General features: G+C 37.9%; 1 protein-coding gene across 6 annotated transcripts in view; it reads right to left on the bottom strand.

Annotated features, from left to right (window-relative positions):
• Positions 1 to 18,283, bottom strand: part of auts2a (activator of transcription and developmental regulator AUTS2 a) — a 285,641-nt gene that overhangs the window by 204,152 nt on the left and 63,206 nt on the right. For 5 of the 6 annotated variants that reach the window (XM_057320675.1, XM_057320674.1, XM_057320673.1 and 2 more), the window contains exon 3: positions 16,249 to 16,464. In XM_057320675.1, coding sequence (XP_057176658.1) covers positions 16,249 to 16,464 — 216 coding nt within the window. The remainder of the gene's footprint in view (positions 1 to 16,248; positions 16,465 to 18,283) is intronic. The other variant, XM_057320672.1, reaches the window with a different exon arrangement.

Here is an 18,283-nt window from a genome sequence, read left to right on the forward strand (position 1 = left end):
GACGAGACGAACAATGGAGCGGAGCGCTGTGAAGCGGCGAGGACCTGAACCAGAGGAGGTAAGAGGGTTGCGTGTTTGCCATAGGTCCTGAAAACCACACACGCATCAATTCAGTAACAGAGAACAGTTCATGTGGGTCAGGAACAAATAATAAATGAAACCATTAAAAAGACTAGTATTCTGTCAAAAATGACAAATACAAATAAACAATGAGGGATATACAAACACAAAAATCTTACATCACCAAGTCGTCTAGTCGACAGACTTTTTACTTGGATGTATGGATTACACCGTCTGCTCAACTGCAATATGTCGAACGACATTAAACAGATGTCTCAGCAATGTTCATGATATCGGATTACCATTTGCTTAAAAATTGAGTTTATACACAAATATGTCTAAAAGAACAATACATTCCACATGATGCACTCTTTCACAGATGTCTTACAGGAAACATACACACAGAAAAAAAACCTGGGATGCTGTGTTCACATGGTGATCCAAGTGCTCGATTCCGATTCATGCTGAAATGTGTTTACATGACCTTTTAAATGTGACGCATGTTAGACACTGATCAAAACAGACAGCAACCACTCAGCTATTTATTCACAAGCGATAATATGCGTTAATTCAGATTTACATTAAAGCAAATGGAAAAGTTTGACGTTTAATCAAAAGCTTGTGGTATCGGGTGATGATACTGTGTGGGTGTCAATCAGGAGGATAAAACATTTACAATAATGGACATAAAAGAGATCAGTCATCAACATTCACACATTCCACACTGAACTACAAACCCAATATTCAAATTTCGATCTGATATTTCTTTTCATTTTTTGGTTACACGGGGTTAGACAAACAGTTTTATCAACAATCTTTCTAAATGAGCAACAGAAGTCAGTACTGTAGATGAGTACAAAGATATCCCCGTCAACCAAACACTCTTAAAGGGACAGTTCACCCAAAAATAAAAAGTCTGTCATCAAAGACTTTTTCCTGCATTTTCTTCATTTTTCTGCTAAACACAAAAGACGATATGTTGAAGAATGTTGGTAACCGACCAGGCCGGCACCCATTCACTTGCGATGGTTTTGTGTCCATTCAATAGAAATGAATGGGTGTCTGCGCTGTTCGGTTGCCAACTTTCTTCAACATATCTTCTTTTGTATTCTGCGGTAGAAAGAAAGTCATACAGGTTCGAAACGACAAGAAGGTGAGTAGGTGATGACAGAATTTTTATTTTTGGGTTAACTGTCCCTAAGCAATGCAATAGAAGACCATATTTTGGTTCCCCGGGGGTTCTTAAAAGAACCATTTCTTTCTCATCTTTTCCAACCTGATCTCATGGGAACTCCAAAGTATTTCACAAGGCGGCTAATTCGTATGAATTCATTCGATGTAAATCGCACAAAAACATATGATTATTAAAAAAGCAACACCGAAGCCCCTCCCCTAACCCCGCCCCTAAACCTAACGTCAATGGAGCGAAAGCAAATCATACTAAAATGTACAAATAAGATCATACGAATTAGCCACCTCGTTAAAAATGACATATTTTCAGTCAAGGTCTGTGGAAGGTCAATGTTTTTTATGAAACAATACAGCACAACAAAGAACCTTTTGCAAACGTAAACGTGTAAGTATATCGATTAAGCATTAAAAGCGTGTAGTTTCTGATAAAAGACCTGTTGACCCTGAGGTGAGATAATACACAACATAGCAGTTTACCCATTCAATCTAAATAGTTCAAGATAAAAGAGCTGGCTGTTTGTCAAAGCGGCGATACAGCAATGACCGACGCTCTGGGATCAAATCCAACATCTGAGTGGCCAAGTAAATGACATGGAAAGGAACCAATCCGCTGAGCAAATAGTCTGTCAATGAAGCCCAAACACAAATGTGTATAACTGTAATAATAGCAGCCGCTTTGAGAGAGTCCAAAGTGCCTTAAGTCACAGAAAACTCCAGTCAACTTGGTCTGAGACCACACTGCTGCTTTCATGGCATACCAACCACAGGCCGCAATCCTGGCCTGCCCACATATTATGGGATTTGGTTGCCAGGGTTAAATGTGAAGCACTACTTCGGCTGTCCAAAACAAGCTGAGGGTAGAAAAAGAGACTTACTGTGCCGAGTGGTCAAACTTAAGAGAATATTTATAGTTTCTACAGAAAAGCAGCGAGTTGGGTTGTTTTATGGGACACCTTACAGTACATCAATGCTACATATATGTAGGGCTGTCACGATTATTAAATAATCGTCTCATCGCGATTGTTTGAGCTCATCGTGATGGTTTCAGATCATCGCGATTATCGCACATCTCTATAGAAGACACTAGGGGGAGCTGTAGTGCATCTGCATATTGCATATTTTAGTGTATATATTGTTACTAAAGCATGGTAATACTTGTAAAATGTACCACCACAACACAATCACTTAAAAAAAACTAAAACATATACAAATTACCTGCAGTACAATTTGATATTATTTAAGCAAATCTCAGTGTGAAAACCAGTCTACCAAAATTTCACTAACACACAAGTTAAATTTTATTGTAGTCTTGCAAGTGAGAAAAAAACAGACTAGAAGCTTTTCTATGACTGATAGTATTTTAATGGTGGCTTCAATTCACACCTGATAAATTTACTTCATTTACAAGTATTTGGCGGTTGTATTATTGACAGGTAAAAGCCTAAACCTTAAATATATGATGACCCAATTTTTTCCGATGTATTTCCAAGAAAAAAACATAGTCTTGTATTCAGAACAATATGGTCGTTTCAATCGCTGAATCAAAAATGCATGAGAATTAAATGTCAAAGCTCAAAAACAGACAATTAATCGGCATAATTGTCAAAGCCATAAAACAGACAATTAATCGCCATAATCGCAATGATTTATTAGACAATTAATCGTCAATCAAATGTCATAATCGTGACAGCCCTACATATATGAATTACAATTTTGCACAAAGAATTATTCTTTACCTTATGTTTATTACAGGCTAAAAACAAAAAAAATGAGTTGTGCATTTACTGATTATAAAATGAGGTCAATAGGTGCCATTGGTCATCCTATTTACTGCATTATTATTTTTATACATTTTAAAACCACTTGTTATTTTTTCATTACTTCATAACGCCCTTTAACTTATTTTTGCATTGCAATTGTTTTTTTGTTTTTTTTAAATCATTTTTTTAAATCATTTTCACACTATGTGTGCAAAATGTGCTATATAAATAAACCTGCTTTGGCTTGCCTACAAAATGCAAAACAAACCAAATTCAATTTATACAAACACAACAAATTAGACATTGTAAACAAATAAACCCACTAATAAACAAACAAGCTCAGTGGACACGAATTCACATTGCAGGAAGTAACAAACAACATTCTGTTGCTGCATTAAAAAAACGGCCCTTCTGAAAGGCCGAGGGCATGTCACTACAAGAGACCTTAGCAACTGGAATCACTGCGAAAAAGCCTGGCCTTTATCACGCGGCGATCGATGCAGACCGGCGAACTACATGCGCTGCATCGACAGGGTGAATGCATCAGGGAGAATGAAAGGAGGAGGCAGGAGTGGGGCGGGACGCCACAGGCCGTGTGGGGGAGAGAGAAAGGTGCTGCTGTGCTCTTCTGTCTACATGACACTTGCCCAACCACTCCAACATAAACACCCTCGCTGAACAGCTCAACACTCGCACACAAACACACACACACTGTACTTGCTGCTGTCAGGCTGCCTGTCTTTCTGAGGCTCTTCTGACATGTGCATTGTTTAGCTGCAGGGAAGAGTCTGTCACACACCGGGAAGAGAAAGACTGAAGTGTCAGGCAGCCAGGCATCAGCAGAAGTGACAAACAAAATGACATCGACCAATTTGTAGAACACTAATAGCAATTTAATAATAATGATCAATCCATTACATTCATTAATCTAAGCTTCACGCCTTGGCCAAACAGCCCTCGGTGCATAAAGAGCGCCTATGTTGTTAGATATTACATAAAACTTTATTTTATATTATTCTGTATGTATGATTTGTAGAAATATGCATAGTAGCAAATTAATGTATTGACACTTTTCAATGAGGTTTATTATATTGTAATTACACTAATCATTAGAGATTTTTAGTTATTAATTTGTTATTTTATTTTAAGTACTTCAATCTAGATAGACAAACAAACCGTCTACGTTCTTAAAGGGATAGTTCAACAAAAAAATTGTCATTATTTATTCACCTCAAGATTGTTCCAAACCTGTAAAAATGTATTTGATCTGCTTAACACAAAGGAAGATATTTGGTAGAACGTCAGATCTCAACCAAACAGATCTCATCCCCATTTACTGCCATAGTAGGGAAAACAAATACTATAGGAGTCAATCGGGGATGAGATCTCTTTGGCTACTGACATTCTACCAAATATCTTCCTTTGTGTTTATTTCAGATTTTATTTCTTTGCATCCATAAATATTGTAAACAATCACTGGCAGACACTAAAGAGCACAAATTTGAGCAAGAACACTCTTCTCTATGGACACCAGAGGGGGCCAAAGCATCACCTTTATTTTTTCACCGTTTTTATCACAAACATCTGTCAGCTCAATAAACTTGCTATTCTAATGCAGTTCAGGGGGAGGTCGCAATAAAAGCACTAAACATCTGTTTGGAGATGTTTCTGTCCTTTCTGTCAACAAAACACTTGAGATAATGAAGATGTTACATCTCGGTGTCTGTCTCTGCAGGTTAGTATGTGTGTGTGTGTGTGTGTGTGTGTGTGTGTGTGTGTGTGTGTGTCTGTCTCTGCAGGCTAGTATGTGTGTGTGTCTGTGTGTGTGTGTGTGTGTGTGTGTGTGTGTGTCTGTCTCTGCAGGCTAGTGTGTGTGCGTGTGTGTGTGTGTGTGTGTGTGTGCGTGTGTGTGTGTGTGTGTGTGTGTGTGTGTGTGTGTGTGTGTGTGCGTGTGTGTTTGCACATACAAGGCTGCCCTGGTGTTTATGCTGTATTGTCTGTATTCCCAGTTAAGAAGCCATGTTGGTAGTTAAATAAAACGAGCCCCTACATCAAAAACTGCTAAAAGTGAAAACCTACCATTTAACACAATTATGAGAATGACTTATCACTTTACAGAACACAATAAAAAGAAAAAAATTGGCTTTAAGGAAGAGTTCATTTTGGTCTTCGTAGAATGTCTGATGATTTCGATATTGAGGAAGACATGCTCTTTTTTGCCCAACCGTACAAACAGAATGCGCATGCGTCAAAGTGCTCTCATGAACGCGCACTATAGACTAACAAGACAGAGGAGAATATATCGATAAAGTCGTTATTTTGTTTTGTTTTTCGCACATAGTATTGTCGTCGCTTCAACAAAATTCAATTGAGCCACTATGAGCGGATGGACCAATTTAACAATGTCTTTAGTACTTTTCTGGATCTGACAACAACTATAACCATGATGTCTATGAGGAGGCCTGGAAGACACCTAAAATATCTTTATTTGTGTTCCGAAGACGCCAGGAGGTCTGAAAACATGTTGAACGTCATGTGGGTGAGAACTTTTCCTTAAAGGTTCTTAGACAGCCTGGGGGTGGCTTCGGGCAGAAAAAGATTTACACCTGTTTTCAGAACAGAACATAAACTATAACATAAATAATCACTGAGGCTATTTATCTCATTAAGGGCAGACGTTGTGTTACTGTTGATATGCAGCCATTATGTGAAAATAAGGATTGATTTATTCTATTGAACTCAGTCCTATTCACCAAATGGGCATTTTGTTGAATCAGATCACACCCAGAAACTAAATACACTCCACAAAGAGCCTACAAACCTACAGACACAAATAATGAGCAATTCCTTTTTAAACTTACCTAGTGTGTACAGTGCATGCGTATATTTTATATATTCTATATTCTCTTTCGGGTTACACAGTCCTGCAAGTTGTATATGTAAACGTGTACGTGACAGATAAAATCTTGATCTTGAACGATAATATGACCTCAATGTTTCTACCTCCCACATCTCAAACTATTTCTTTTGCCAGCTACAGCATATAAACCTCAAAATGTATTCATTTCTGCAGACTTCAGACACACACATCAACATCTCCAAACAGCACAAATGTATGGCAAGGGCTTGCTTTCTCCATTTAAAATATACAGTACTGAGTAGACGTTACACCTCACTGCTGTGGAAACCAGCTCTTTTTGTCATAAACCAGTCGCTCTTATCACACTTGAAGTCTGGATTTCTGCACAGAAATGGCCAAAAACCTCTGAACGACTTCCCTGCAGGAGGCTCTGTCTTCAATACAGACTGGAATTTATGCTTCTCTGCGTGCTCTGTGTACTAGAAATGAAATATCACTCCATCTGTTCCCATAAAAGCTTTAGCAACTCTCATCTCTTGCTTTTGCTCCACACGCTTCTATGTTACCTCACAGACCCCTGCGCTTAACCTGATCAATGATGGGATATTTAGAGGTCCACTTGGAACCAAACACCTGGTGATTTTACAGGTGGTAGCTTGGAGAAAAACAAAACTAACTACTTATAGTTGCTCTGTGTTTTAAAGATCAGGAGTAATATTCAGGCTCAATTGCAGTACTCGGATTTTTTGTGCATGTGCATCTAAATAATACATTAAAATGCAATTTGTGCAATAAAATGAATTGAATATACTACCTTTGTGTGATGATATAATAGATATTTTAAAAACGGTTATAAGAGTCCTAGGGCCAGATTTACTAAACAGGGCAAAATAGCGCGACAGCGTAATTTCGCGCCCGCATTCTCTGAGTTTACTGGGAGAAATGAGTGGAAAAACAGGAGTGTTGAGGTGTGTCTGTAATGCACACTATAAACGGTCCAAAAAGCAATCAAAAACCTTGTGGAAGTTCTATGCGCAAAATAAGCGTCTTGAAGAGGTTTTGCTCATTAATCTACTAATAACGGAAATGCAAACTGGCACGCGCCAAAGATCCCCATCTCTTCATCTGAGCAGATGGAGAGATGCTGATTTATTTTTAACAGCGGATTTGGGGGACGTTAGAGCTCATCCGCGCATCACTAGCGCAGGGTTTAAGACGTGCTTTTTTTCGGCGTTAAACAAAGTCACAAAGTAAATCGCCTTAGTAAATCGCCTTTGTGTGATTCATTTAAATACTCTCCTCCCATAAAGTTTGCGTCTGAAGAGGAAACTCCTACAAATGCATATGCAATAAGGTCAGTGGCAAACACATCTGTGTCCACGCCCTTTCAGTGCTCATTTTCACTGCGTGTCTTTAGTACATACAAACAATAGTTTTTTTACACCAAAAAAGGCATTTGTGCTGCCGTGAGCTGTTAGTAAATCTGGCCCCAATGTCAAAATAAAAACACATTACAGTCCTAAAGTCCTGAAAATACCATTTTGATCAAAAATGCATTAAAGGAATAGTTCACCTTCAAAATGAATATTCTGTCATCATTTACTCACCATGTTGTCATTTGTGTGATTTGCTTTCTCTGCAAAACAGAAGATATTTTGTAAAATGTTGGTAGCAAAAAAACTTTGGTCCCCATTGAGTTCTATTGTATGGACACAAAACAAAAGCAAGGCAATGGGGACCAAAGATTTTCTGTTACCAACATTTTTCAAAATAACTTAATTTGTTTTCTGCAGAAGAAAGTCATGCAGGTTTGAAATGACAAGATGGTGTGTAAATAATGACAGAAGGTGAACTATTCCTTTAATCTTAAGGATTTTCATTTTTTACCATTTTAGACATTCAACCTTGTTCATTTAGTCTATGATAACAAAGCATAGATCTGTCAGGTTTTTGGTCATTTCTGCCTTCTGTGCCATTTCACAATACAAATTTTGTAAGCGACACCTCTGGTCTGAAATCTAGAGATAATAAAATATGATCAAAAGCGCTCTGTTGTATTTGATGGCAACAACAACAAAAAAAAAAGTTGTTATCTCTTTTTATGTTGTAAGTAAACACCTGGATGCTAAATGAAATCCAGGTTTATCTCTCTCAGCAGCCAGGCTCATGTTTAATTTACGTCCAACAACATGATCCATCTCATGGCTGGTGACATCCAGCATCATAGAAACTAACAAGCATTTGAGACAAACCCAATACTCCAATGTACTAGAATAAATCGACTTATATACATTAAATCAATTTCTGTACAATAAACAAGAATACAGATTATACAATGTGAATAAAAAAATAAACCTCTATAGATTTTAGTCCATAAATACGTTTTGCATGATATTGTTAATGAAAGTACAGGCAAGAGTTCAGAATGAATCCGTGTTATATTTGAAAGCCTACCCATAATGACTGCTATATAAAAGCCTTAGAAAAACAATAAAACAACTGAAAGTGATAAAAAATGTGAGGGTTAAGTCCATGTGTGTGTGTCCATGTCTAAAACATTATGCAGAACATCAGCACCTGACAGCATTCTTGTGGTTGAGAAGATTAGTCTTAATCTGCCCTAAGTAGAAACCAACACAATTCAACGTTACGCTGTCCTGACCTGCCTCACAAGCAGTCGCTTATCATCACAGCCTTCAGGACATTACACAATGTCAAAACTAAAACAAGTTTGCCTGACAAATATATTTTCACTGCACTGCACAAACATGGACAGGTCTTTGTCTTTGCAATGCCAAGTTAAAATCTCATGCTGTCTACCATGAAGCATGACATGATAACTAAAACAGGAGGAGAGGAATGTATACAAGCAAACAGCTGTAAGCTACAGTAATACACACACACACACACACACACACACACACACACACAGACTTTTTCTATATCAGTGATGTCATTATTAAAAAAAGATCACATTCTACTCCAATTGTTCCAGTCAATTTTATGCTTCAAAAGCAATTGAACTACGAATAGAGAGGTTATACCCGGGAATTACAGTCAAATCACTTCCATCTGAAAACTATACTCTGAAGAACGGAGGGGGAAATGATGTTCTTTGAGAATGAGCTGTGAATGCTATTTTCTCGAAAGTGGCTTTAATACCGATGGAGGAAAAGGTCTGTTGCTTTCTTAAAAGGGACCAAAATGAGACGAGATAGAGAGTTTTAAGAAAGTTCCTGTCTTTGCCAGGTGGGCTTTATTTGTAGCTCCAGGACTGATGGGAAACTGTTACACATTTATTTCCATCTGTATCTTAGTACTTATCCTGACCTTTTTCAAGACAAGTTATATTTTGTGTTGTGCATTGTGACTATTCAAACTCCATTTTTTGGACCAATATTGAGGAACCACAGTGACTCTTGGTGTTCCCAGCTTAGTGGTCCCATAATGTCAAGTGGAGGAGCAAACTATAAAGCACTTTCCAAATAACCACAGGGAGCTATTTACATTTGCTAAGAGTCTCAATAATGGCTAAATGTCATTTGCTCGGTCCACAAGATGATTCGTGACAAAGCAAGACGGTAATTGAGGACCTGTACTTAAGGGGACAGGATGTGAGTGTCTGTGCTTGGCCTAAAAGGCCATTTCGTATTTGATGTCTCTTAAGTGGGCTGGTTGGATTGACATACAGTTTCAAGAATGCTGCTCTTTAAGTGCTGCAGCGATGTGTGTTTGTGTGCGCGGGCAGGCAATTAACACTTGTTAGACGACTGCGCTGACAGACAGCCACTGTCTGAGGTATAACAATCCGAATGTGCAAACCGCTCTCACTTAATTTCAGCGGATGGACTGCTTCACCCTCAACATGAGTGACGGGCGGCAGGCGGGGTGTCTATTATCCTGTCTTTAGCCCAGTCACCACCGCAACAACGCTTAACAAGCTTGTCTGTGAGGTTAACGCTTCACCCAATCCTGTCAAGCTTGTAATACATGGAGAGTGGGAAAAAACTAATTCCATCCCTTACAAACACACGCACACACACAGAAAGAGAGAGAGAGAGAGAGAGACAAAGAGAAATTAAAACGGCACTACCATCATGGCCTGCTCTTGTCAACCAGCATAAAGACTCAGAGGAAAAGGAGACGGCAATCTCTCGCTGTGTCTCCAATACCCCACACTGTAAAAAAAGTCAGTAAAAATAGGGCGCAAAAATTGCGCAAAATGAAAATGCTAATTGGAAATACGGCCAATGGAAAACCATATATCGATATTTGCTCCATATATCGCAAAGTTTTTACGTTCGCAATTTGATAAAGGAATATTCCGCAAAACTGCAATGTGTTTGTTGCATTTACAGTTCACGTGGTGTACGAAAGTCACATGATCATTCTTTTAAGATGGTGAGGTATGGTCAGGCTAGATTTCTTTATACACTTCATCACACTATACCTCTAAAGTTGGTTTACAGAAAACCTAAACACAAAATTTTGCAACAATTACTAATCGCAAGAAAAAATGATTACATTTCAGTTGCATAACATTGTTTACTAGACAGTCGTCATTCTGCTTTATTTTTTATCAACATTTAGAAATATCGCAGTTTTCAGCAAATCTGTTCCTGCGAGGACAAAAAACAAAAAGCTCTGGATCATCATAAGAAACATACAGTTTTGTACACATTAATATATAGTAATCTTTATGATCATGCTATCGTTGCTTTAAAATGCACATTCATTTTAATAATTTTAAGATACTATAATTCATTTTTATTAAAAATGTATTTTCTGATCTCACCCTTTACAAAAGACTGTTCTGGTTAACATTGACTCTATATCAAATAATATTCCATTTCCAGATGGACACAGTTTGGAATATTGCTAAACTGACAATACAATACTGTAACAAGAATAAAAATACACAGCACGCAAATATATATTATGGAATCTACACCAAACTATTAAACTCTCAATATTAAAAGTAAGTAAACGATTTTCAGTGAGCTTGTCGCAATGCATTCTGGGACTGCCTTCATGGAGGATACATGCAACGCTGTCTTAGAATAACAAGCTAACAAGGTTTCTGAAACAGACCACATGCGTCCAAACTGAAGCTAACATTTATCAGGTGTGCATTTGTGTGATGTGTTTGTGCGTGTTAGAGAGACACCGGGAGAGACTCCATCAGACTCACATCGACTGATGTCTCCTACAGCTCTCTTGTAAAAGTGCTTTGTTCTGGCAACACTGAGATGTTTTCCGTGAAGCTGAAGTGTGTTTCCATGTTAGTGCCTTGGAGATGTTTTTGAGGTAGAGTGGGCACTGGAACTGACGAGAGCAACTAGGTATACAAGCCTCGACAACACTGAAGACACACATACACGCATGCCTACAGGGTTGTGTAAATAAGACAACATACTGATCAGTACAATACCGGCCCTGTGTCCTTTTCAGCGGTGTCACACTGTGTACATATTGCCACACAAACAACTGAACACAGCTCCCATAAGGCCAGAAAGAGTGTGTGTCTGGCCAGATGGGCTTCCCAGCATGTCACATGCATATTCTGACACAAAAACAACACTTTCCCACACACCAATACTGGCTCAGAAACACCATTGACTACCAATGCACATGCATATGCACAGCACACCCACATGAAAACTATGCTACCCGCATCCAGTGTTGGGTAAGTTACTCTGAAAAAGTAATTAATTACTAGTTACTAATTACACATTCGATAATGTAATTAGATTACCGTACAAGTTACTCTCTTCAAAAAGTATTTAATTACTAATTACTAATTACTTTCTATATCCTACATCAACCTTGATTAGTTAAGTGATTCAAGGATAGACATGAATCGGCTCTTTTAATTCATTCAAATAAATAATATAAAACAACATAAAGTATTCTTATTAATTACAAATGTGAGAATTATACATTAAAGCACGGATTTTAAAATTAGACTTTGAATTTAGATGTCAATTCCACTTCTGCACACGCACATATTACACAAAGTATTTAGTTTAATTACATCAGAAGTAACTGTAATTAAATTACAGAAAAAATAAGAGTAATCTCTTACTTTATCTTTTCAAGGGAAAAGTAATTAAATTACAGTAACTAATTACTTAGTAACTAGTTACACCCAACACTGCCCGCATCAGAGTCGAGCTTCAGTGGATAATGCAACATATTGATGTTCTGGTGTTGTTGTGTCTTCTTTACCCAAACATTCATGTCACCTATTCACAATTTGTATTAATAAAAGTGGAAGCATAGAATGAGTGATATTCACATATCATAGTATTTAAAGGGACAGTTCACCCAAAAATGATAACTCTTTCATCATTTATTCACTATCATGATGTTTCAAACCTGTATGACGTTTTTTTTTCCACTGTAGAACACAAATAAGACATTTTGAAGAACGTTGGTAACCAAACAACACTGGCCCCCATTGACTTCCATTATTTGGGCACAAAACCAATGAGACATTTCTCAATATATCTTCTTTCATGTTCCACAAAAGAAAAAAAGTCATAGGCGTGTCTTGCATGACATGAGGGTGAATAAATGATGACACCATTTTTATTTTTGTGTGAACTGTCCCTTTAAGGGACCACCATTCCATATATCCGAAGACACGCATTTCTATATTAGAAAACCCCCATTTCTATATTAGTCACGTCAATGTCAGCGCAGCAGCCGGTAATCAAACTCAGACCACAAATTAAAGACAGCACCTTTAAAACGGCTCTGACGTGAACCGTACGCACCTGTCACAACAGATGTGACAGCTCACTTAATGAACATCCCTAAACATGCCACATTCCAGCAGTCTCTAATTATCACCGGGTTAACAGAGACGTCCGTTCATATATCTCTGTCACACGTGGCTATACACGATTTTGACAAACAGGTGAAAGCGAAGTGTGTTTTCTTTTACCTTACTGCGAGGTCTTATCAGAGAGAGGTAATATGTCAGCTGTCTGGGTCCGCTGCTGTGTTTATGTTTATATATAGCTCCTGTTTGTGAATCTGGGATTTAGTGCGCAGAGGAGTGTGTAGATAACCCATGCCTGTCTGGCAATGTGTCTACCCTACTACTTTCTGTCTGCACCAAACACAGAGGTAATTGTACAACCCGGGTGTCAACTTGTACAAAAATTTTGATGTATCTTTATATTTACATTGGCCAGACAAGCAGCCACAGTCCAGCCCAGAACTCAGAAATGCTTAAAGGGACAGTTCTCCCAAAAATAAAAATTCTGTCTTCATTTACTCACCCTCAAGTTGTTCCAAATCTGTATAAATTTCTTTGTGCTGATGAACACAGAAAAAGATATTTGGAAGAATGCTTATAACCAAACAGTTCTTGGCCACCACTGACTACCATAGTAGGAAAATTTACAATGGTAGTCAAAAGTGCCCCAGAATGGTTTGCTTTCCTACATTCTTCAAAATATCTTCTTTTTTGATCAACAGAACAAAGAAATGTATAAAGCATTTTTTTTCTACTATGGTAGTCAATGGTCAAGAACTGTTTGGTTACAAGCATTCTCCCATAAATCGTTCTCTGTGTTCATCAGAACAAAGACATTTGTACAGATTTGGAACAACTTGAGGGTGAGTAAATGAAGACAGAATTTGAACAGAAGACAGAGTGAACAGTTCCTTTAAACCAACAGTGAAATCTATTGATAGCATCAAAGAGCCACAGTGTTTACAATTTTCTAAGAAATCAGACTACGAATGGGTTACTAATGAGAGTCTCTGCATAATAAACTAACAAGCTGCTTTTTTTTTTTAAAGATATCATTATCATTCATGCACAGTAGTTTTGTTTTAAAATGCGCAACCCCTTTGAATTCAGATGTATTTTGATTGGCTGTCCTTGTTTTTTATAGTTATGGTGTGTATTCTGCTAATACAATTTAAAAAACGTTATCTTTGCAATCATTATTCTTGATGTGAACAAGCCTCTTAGCATTTGACTCTCTATTTGACTTCCAGTATTTTGTAGATATTATGTAAAAACATTTTTAAGGCTGTATGTGATATGAACACTTCTCTGGATAGTGTGAGCTCTCCCCGGGGTCATCCGACAGATTAGCCCTGTTTTTCTAATTCAGCGCTCGTCACACAGGCACTGGAGTGGACAGCCGTTCAGGGCTCCGAAGGGGGCTGCCAGGGGTCCTGATGCCAGGACTGTGAACAATATTCTGTGTGACAGCGATATAAAGTTGAGTCAGAGCTGTCAAGCAAGTCACACTCAGCGGGAAACAGTGAGACCCATCTGCTGACACCCACACACACAAATGCAAACCGACTTTCTCATTCACACACACACACAGAGAAAAATGCAAGATGGGGCATTATGGCCTTAAAATAGCCCACAAGCAAAATATATTTTATTTATGATTAAATACAATAATATAGTTTTCTATAATGAAATTGCATGAGTCATTGGAAAATTCTATACAAATACTAAGTTAAGCTAATGAACTACATTACAGAATTGTTTATTGAAATTATAAGCATTTACAAGCAATAATTTACGAAGGATTTTAAATTGACTGATTTTTTCTTATTTTGTTTGATTTTGTGTTATATGACACATTCAACCTCAACGGTGAGTTGTCGCATGTTGCCAGGCAACATTTGCATGTGCACACATGCCCTAGATGTCACAGCACACCTGTGCAGCACAACATATGTACACAGCCGGACGGAAAAGAACGAGTGAGGGAGAAAAAGGAGGAAATAGTGAAAAAGGGGAATTTAATCTGCCACCATCCAGCGTAATTCAAGTTTATGACCAATGCCTTGGTGTTTGATAAAAGCTTAAAGTGTCTTAGCCATCACTTGCCCCGGACTCCTTCATGAGCGATGGATTCGTCTGCCTTTAATTCAGCCACGGGCAGAATACACATGATGAACGAGAGAGGTGTGCTGTCTCTCTCTCTCTCTAACAAGGACAAATAGTACTTGTACCTTTCCTGTCTCCGGCTTCCGTCTATGGGGCAAGTGTCTGTGTTTGCCCATAGGAAAAAAAGATGTCTTTATTATCTGGATTGTTTCTTCTAGACAGAAGTGAGACAAAATGGAGAGCAGATCGTGTCTTTGTTTCTCTTGAGATAGACAGACAGGCAGAGAGACAGACAGAAGTGAGACTAAATGGAGAGCGAATGGTGTCTCCGTTTCTCTTGAGAAAGATAGACAGACAGACAGACAGACAGATTAATAGAATGATACACAAACAGGGAGGGAGGGAGGGAGGGAGTATAGGGAGGTAGGTAGATGGATGGATGGATGCGATTTGTGTTTATTTCCATTTCACCTAAGAGAATATTAATATTGAAACTGAGCAGAACTGAGAACTCCATTAAACCTTAAATACCTTAAGCTTTAAAAGAGCAACAACCGAGCAATAAAGATTTCCTCTGGGTGTGTGTGTATTCCTCTGAACATGCGTTTAAGTATGCGTGTCTTTAATGTAGTGTGTGTGGCTATGTTATTGCCTGCTCTGTAGTTGCAATTCCCCTGTGTAAACATGCCATAAATACCCATTAGTAATAACACGGGGATGTCTCAAACAGACACACAATGAGAAAGCAAACAACACCTCACAGCAGCAACAACAAGAGTGACTAATTTAATTAGCACAATAAAACAGGTCCAAAAATGGCAGAGCCCGTCCTCTTCCACATCCCATTTAATGACAGAATTCATCAACACATCTCATCTCTCATTTGTGACACTTCTGTAAATCTGTCTACACCTGTTTCTGTCACATTCTGGAGTCTCTAAAACCCGATGTCATATTAATGAACTCCACAGGTTAGATCCAGCAGAAGAGACGGCTAATGCCCATCGACAATTACTCGATCCAAGCAAGCTCCGCTTTCATTGAATTTAATTCTGTTCTGTTTCTCCCCTTTGACTTCCATCCGACATGCATATTGTGAGAAATAAACATTTATGTTGTCTCAGCATGCAATGCAACCAGGATTTATTTGTAATAAAAATGCATAAAAAACTCCACCAACACAGAGACTCGTTGAGGTAAACTGCAATTAGATGCAAAGGAAAAATCAATGAAAACAGCTCACAAGAATTATGGGTAACGCTGAGACACTCCAGACTCAGCAGTTTGTGATTAAACTATTACAACCGAACGAAATTTTAATAACTTGCAATATTTCAAATATATCTGGAAAGCACAAACAGCTGGTACCATAAGGAAGCAAGTATCACAAAATATGTCGAGTGTCCCAGAATTGAGAATTACTTTACATTTATTGACTACAAATTATATATCATCTTCACAAAAATCAGTTGAAAACAAGCAGGCTGTAAATGACATAGACTCACCAGTCTGTGTTTCTTCTGTTTTTTCTTCTTGCTGTGTGTATGGGCCAGGCCAGGGTTGTTCTCCTGGTCAGAATGATGGTGCTGGTGGTTGTTGTGGTGGAGCCTGTCTTTGTGTAGGTCCAAGCTCAGCCCGTTCGGCACTTTGCTGGGTTTCTTCTTGCGCAGAGGTCCTGCTTGGTTCCGCCTTCGCTCGTGGGGCTTCAGCGTCATGTCCTTCTGCCGCACAGGAAGAGAAAGACAGAGATGTCAAGCATTGTGGATTTAACATTACAACCTGACAATTTGAAATCAACATATTTGGCAGACGTTTTTATTCAAAACAACTGAAAAAACAAGAAAAGTGATTAATCATAAATAAAGTATGTCATTATGAGGATGAATGTAGCTATTTCGTTTCTTAATGCATGCTTGTTTATCTATGCATCATTATGTACATTTATTGAAGAAAATATTTTTATAACATTTCTTTAAAATCGTTACTTCATACAATTTTTACAATGGCTTTATTACAATAAAAAGTATAGCAACCGTTGTTTTATTTGAGTAAAAGTGTAGAAATGTAATTCATAATAAATATTCAAATTTATAAAAAAAAACTTTAAAAAATTAAAAACGACTTTCTCGATCATATGCCTGTATATTAAAGTCCTATCCTATATTTTCCATTAAAAATTTGAAATACATCTGAAATTTGTCACATTATGTGAGGTAAACCAGCTATGAATGCTGTTGTCTTTTAAAAGCATTAATAAACAGCACAAAGTCCATTACTGCTATGTATTCTATTTGCTAAAACGAATTTCATATCTACAAAATCCTGAAGTCTGTACGCCCCTGTGCTTGTCTAACCTCCGGCAAGCATTTGTTAAGTTGCACAATAAAATAATCTTTACTGTAACATCCCACAGATGACAAAAACAAGCACTGTGATAAAGAGAATTCTCAAGAACAGGAGAGAAAGCTTCTGTCTGACACACAACTTTCTCATTCACAGAGGACTCTGGACGGGAGGATCAATATTCAATATGACAAAGCGCATCTCTACAGAGAAGCTGTGTATCTCCACATCTCTCTGCTCAAGAACAAATCAATGACATTATTTGACAGCAGTCACAGTGAGATAGATACCCAACACACTGAAGATATTATATACAGTTCAAACTAGCACTTGACCCAGAGCTCCATTTGAAGTTTGTGTTTCAATGACTAGGCCTAATTTCCACTCTCTGACTCCCACTTGTTTTTGGCTGCTGTCCCTTCAGAACAAAATCCTCTGCAATGGCTGCATTACATTGTGATGGACCACAAAATAATTTACACTGAAATGTACCACAGAAAAGTAAAGATCAGACTAAAAAGATTGGAAAAACAGGGTGTTTAGGAATAATAATGTCTATCCTGCTTCCACGAATAATCTGTGATGTTTTGGAAGTTTTTTGGAGCTCCTTTTACTGTAGAAGTTTTAAAGGGGTCAAATGACACGGCTAAAATGAATATTATCGTTTGTTTTAGATGTAATGTAATGTGTATACACGATTTAAGGTTCAAAAATGCTGTAATGCATACAGTGCATGTTTGTATCTCCTCTTTGCCCCGCCTCTCTGAAATTTTTTCACAAAGCTCATCGCTCTGAAAAGCGAGGTGTGCTATGATTGGCCAGTTAACCAGTACGTAGTGATTGGTCGAATACTGCAAGTGTTGACGGAAATGTTGAATATGGCCTCTTACCATATTCGGACCATCAGGTTCCCAAGCAATTGTACTGTCACCTGTACTGACAGGTGATAAAATGTCATCGGTACTTCCTTATATCATTTCGAGCCCGAATCTGATACGGAAAATGAAGATGATCAAGCCGATACATCAACTTTGCCAGCGAGACTTGAGCAGGATGTAAACGATTGGTAAGGTTTTATTAAAAAAATATGATGTTAAATAGTTAAAAACCACAGCTAACAGTTTTACTTTTTATATACGAGGTTATAAAGACTATAAACAAACAACCATATACATCATACAGAGTTTGTTTGCGATA

The sequence above is a fragment of the Triplophysa rosa genome, linkage group LG22, assembly GCF_024868665.1.
Source record: "Triplophysa rosa linkage group LG22, Trosa_1v2, whole genome shotgun sequence".
Lineage (NCBI taxonomy): Eukaryota > Metazoa > Chordata > Actinopteri > Cypriniformes > Nemacheilidae > Triplophysa > Triplophysa rosa.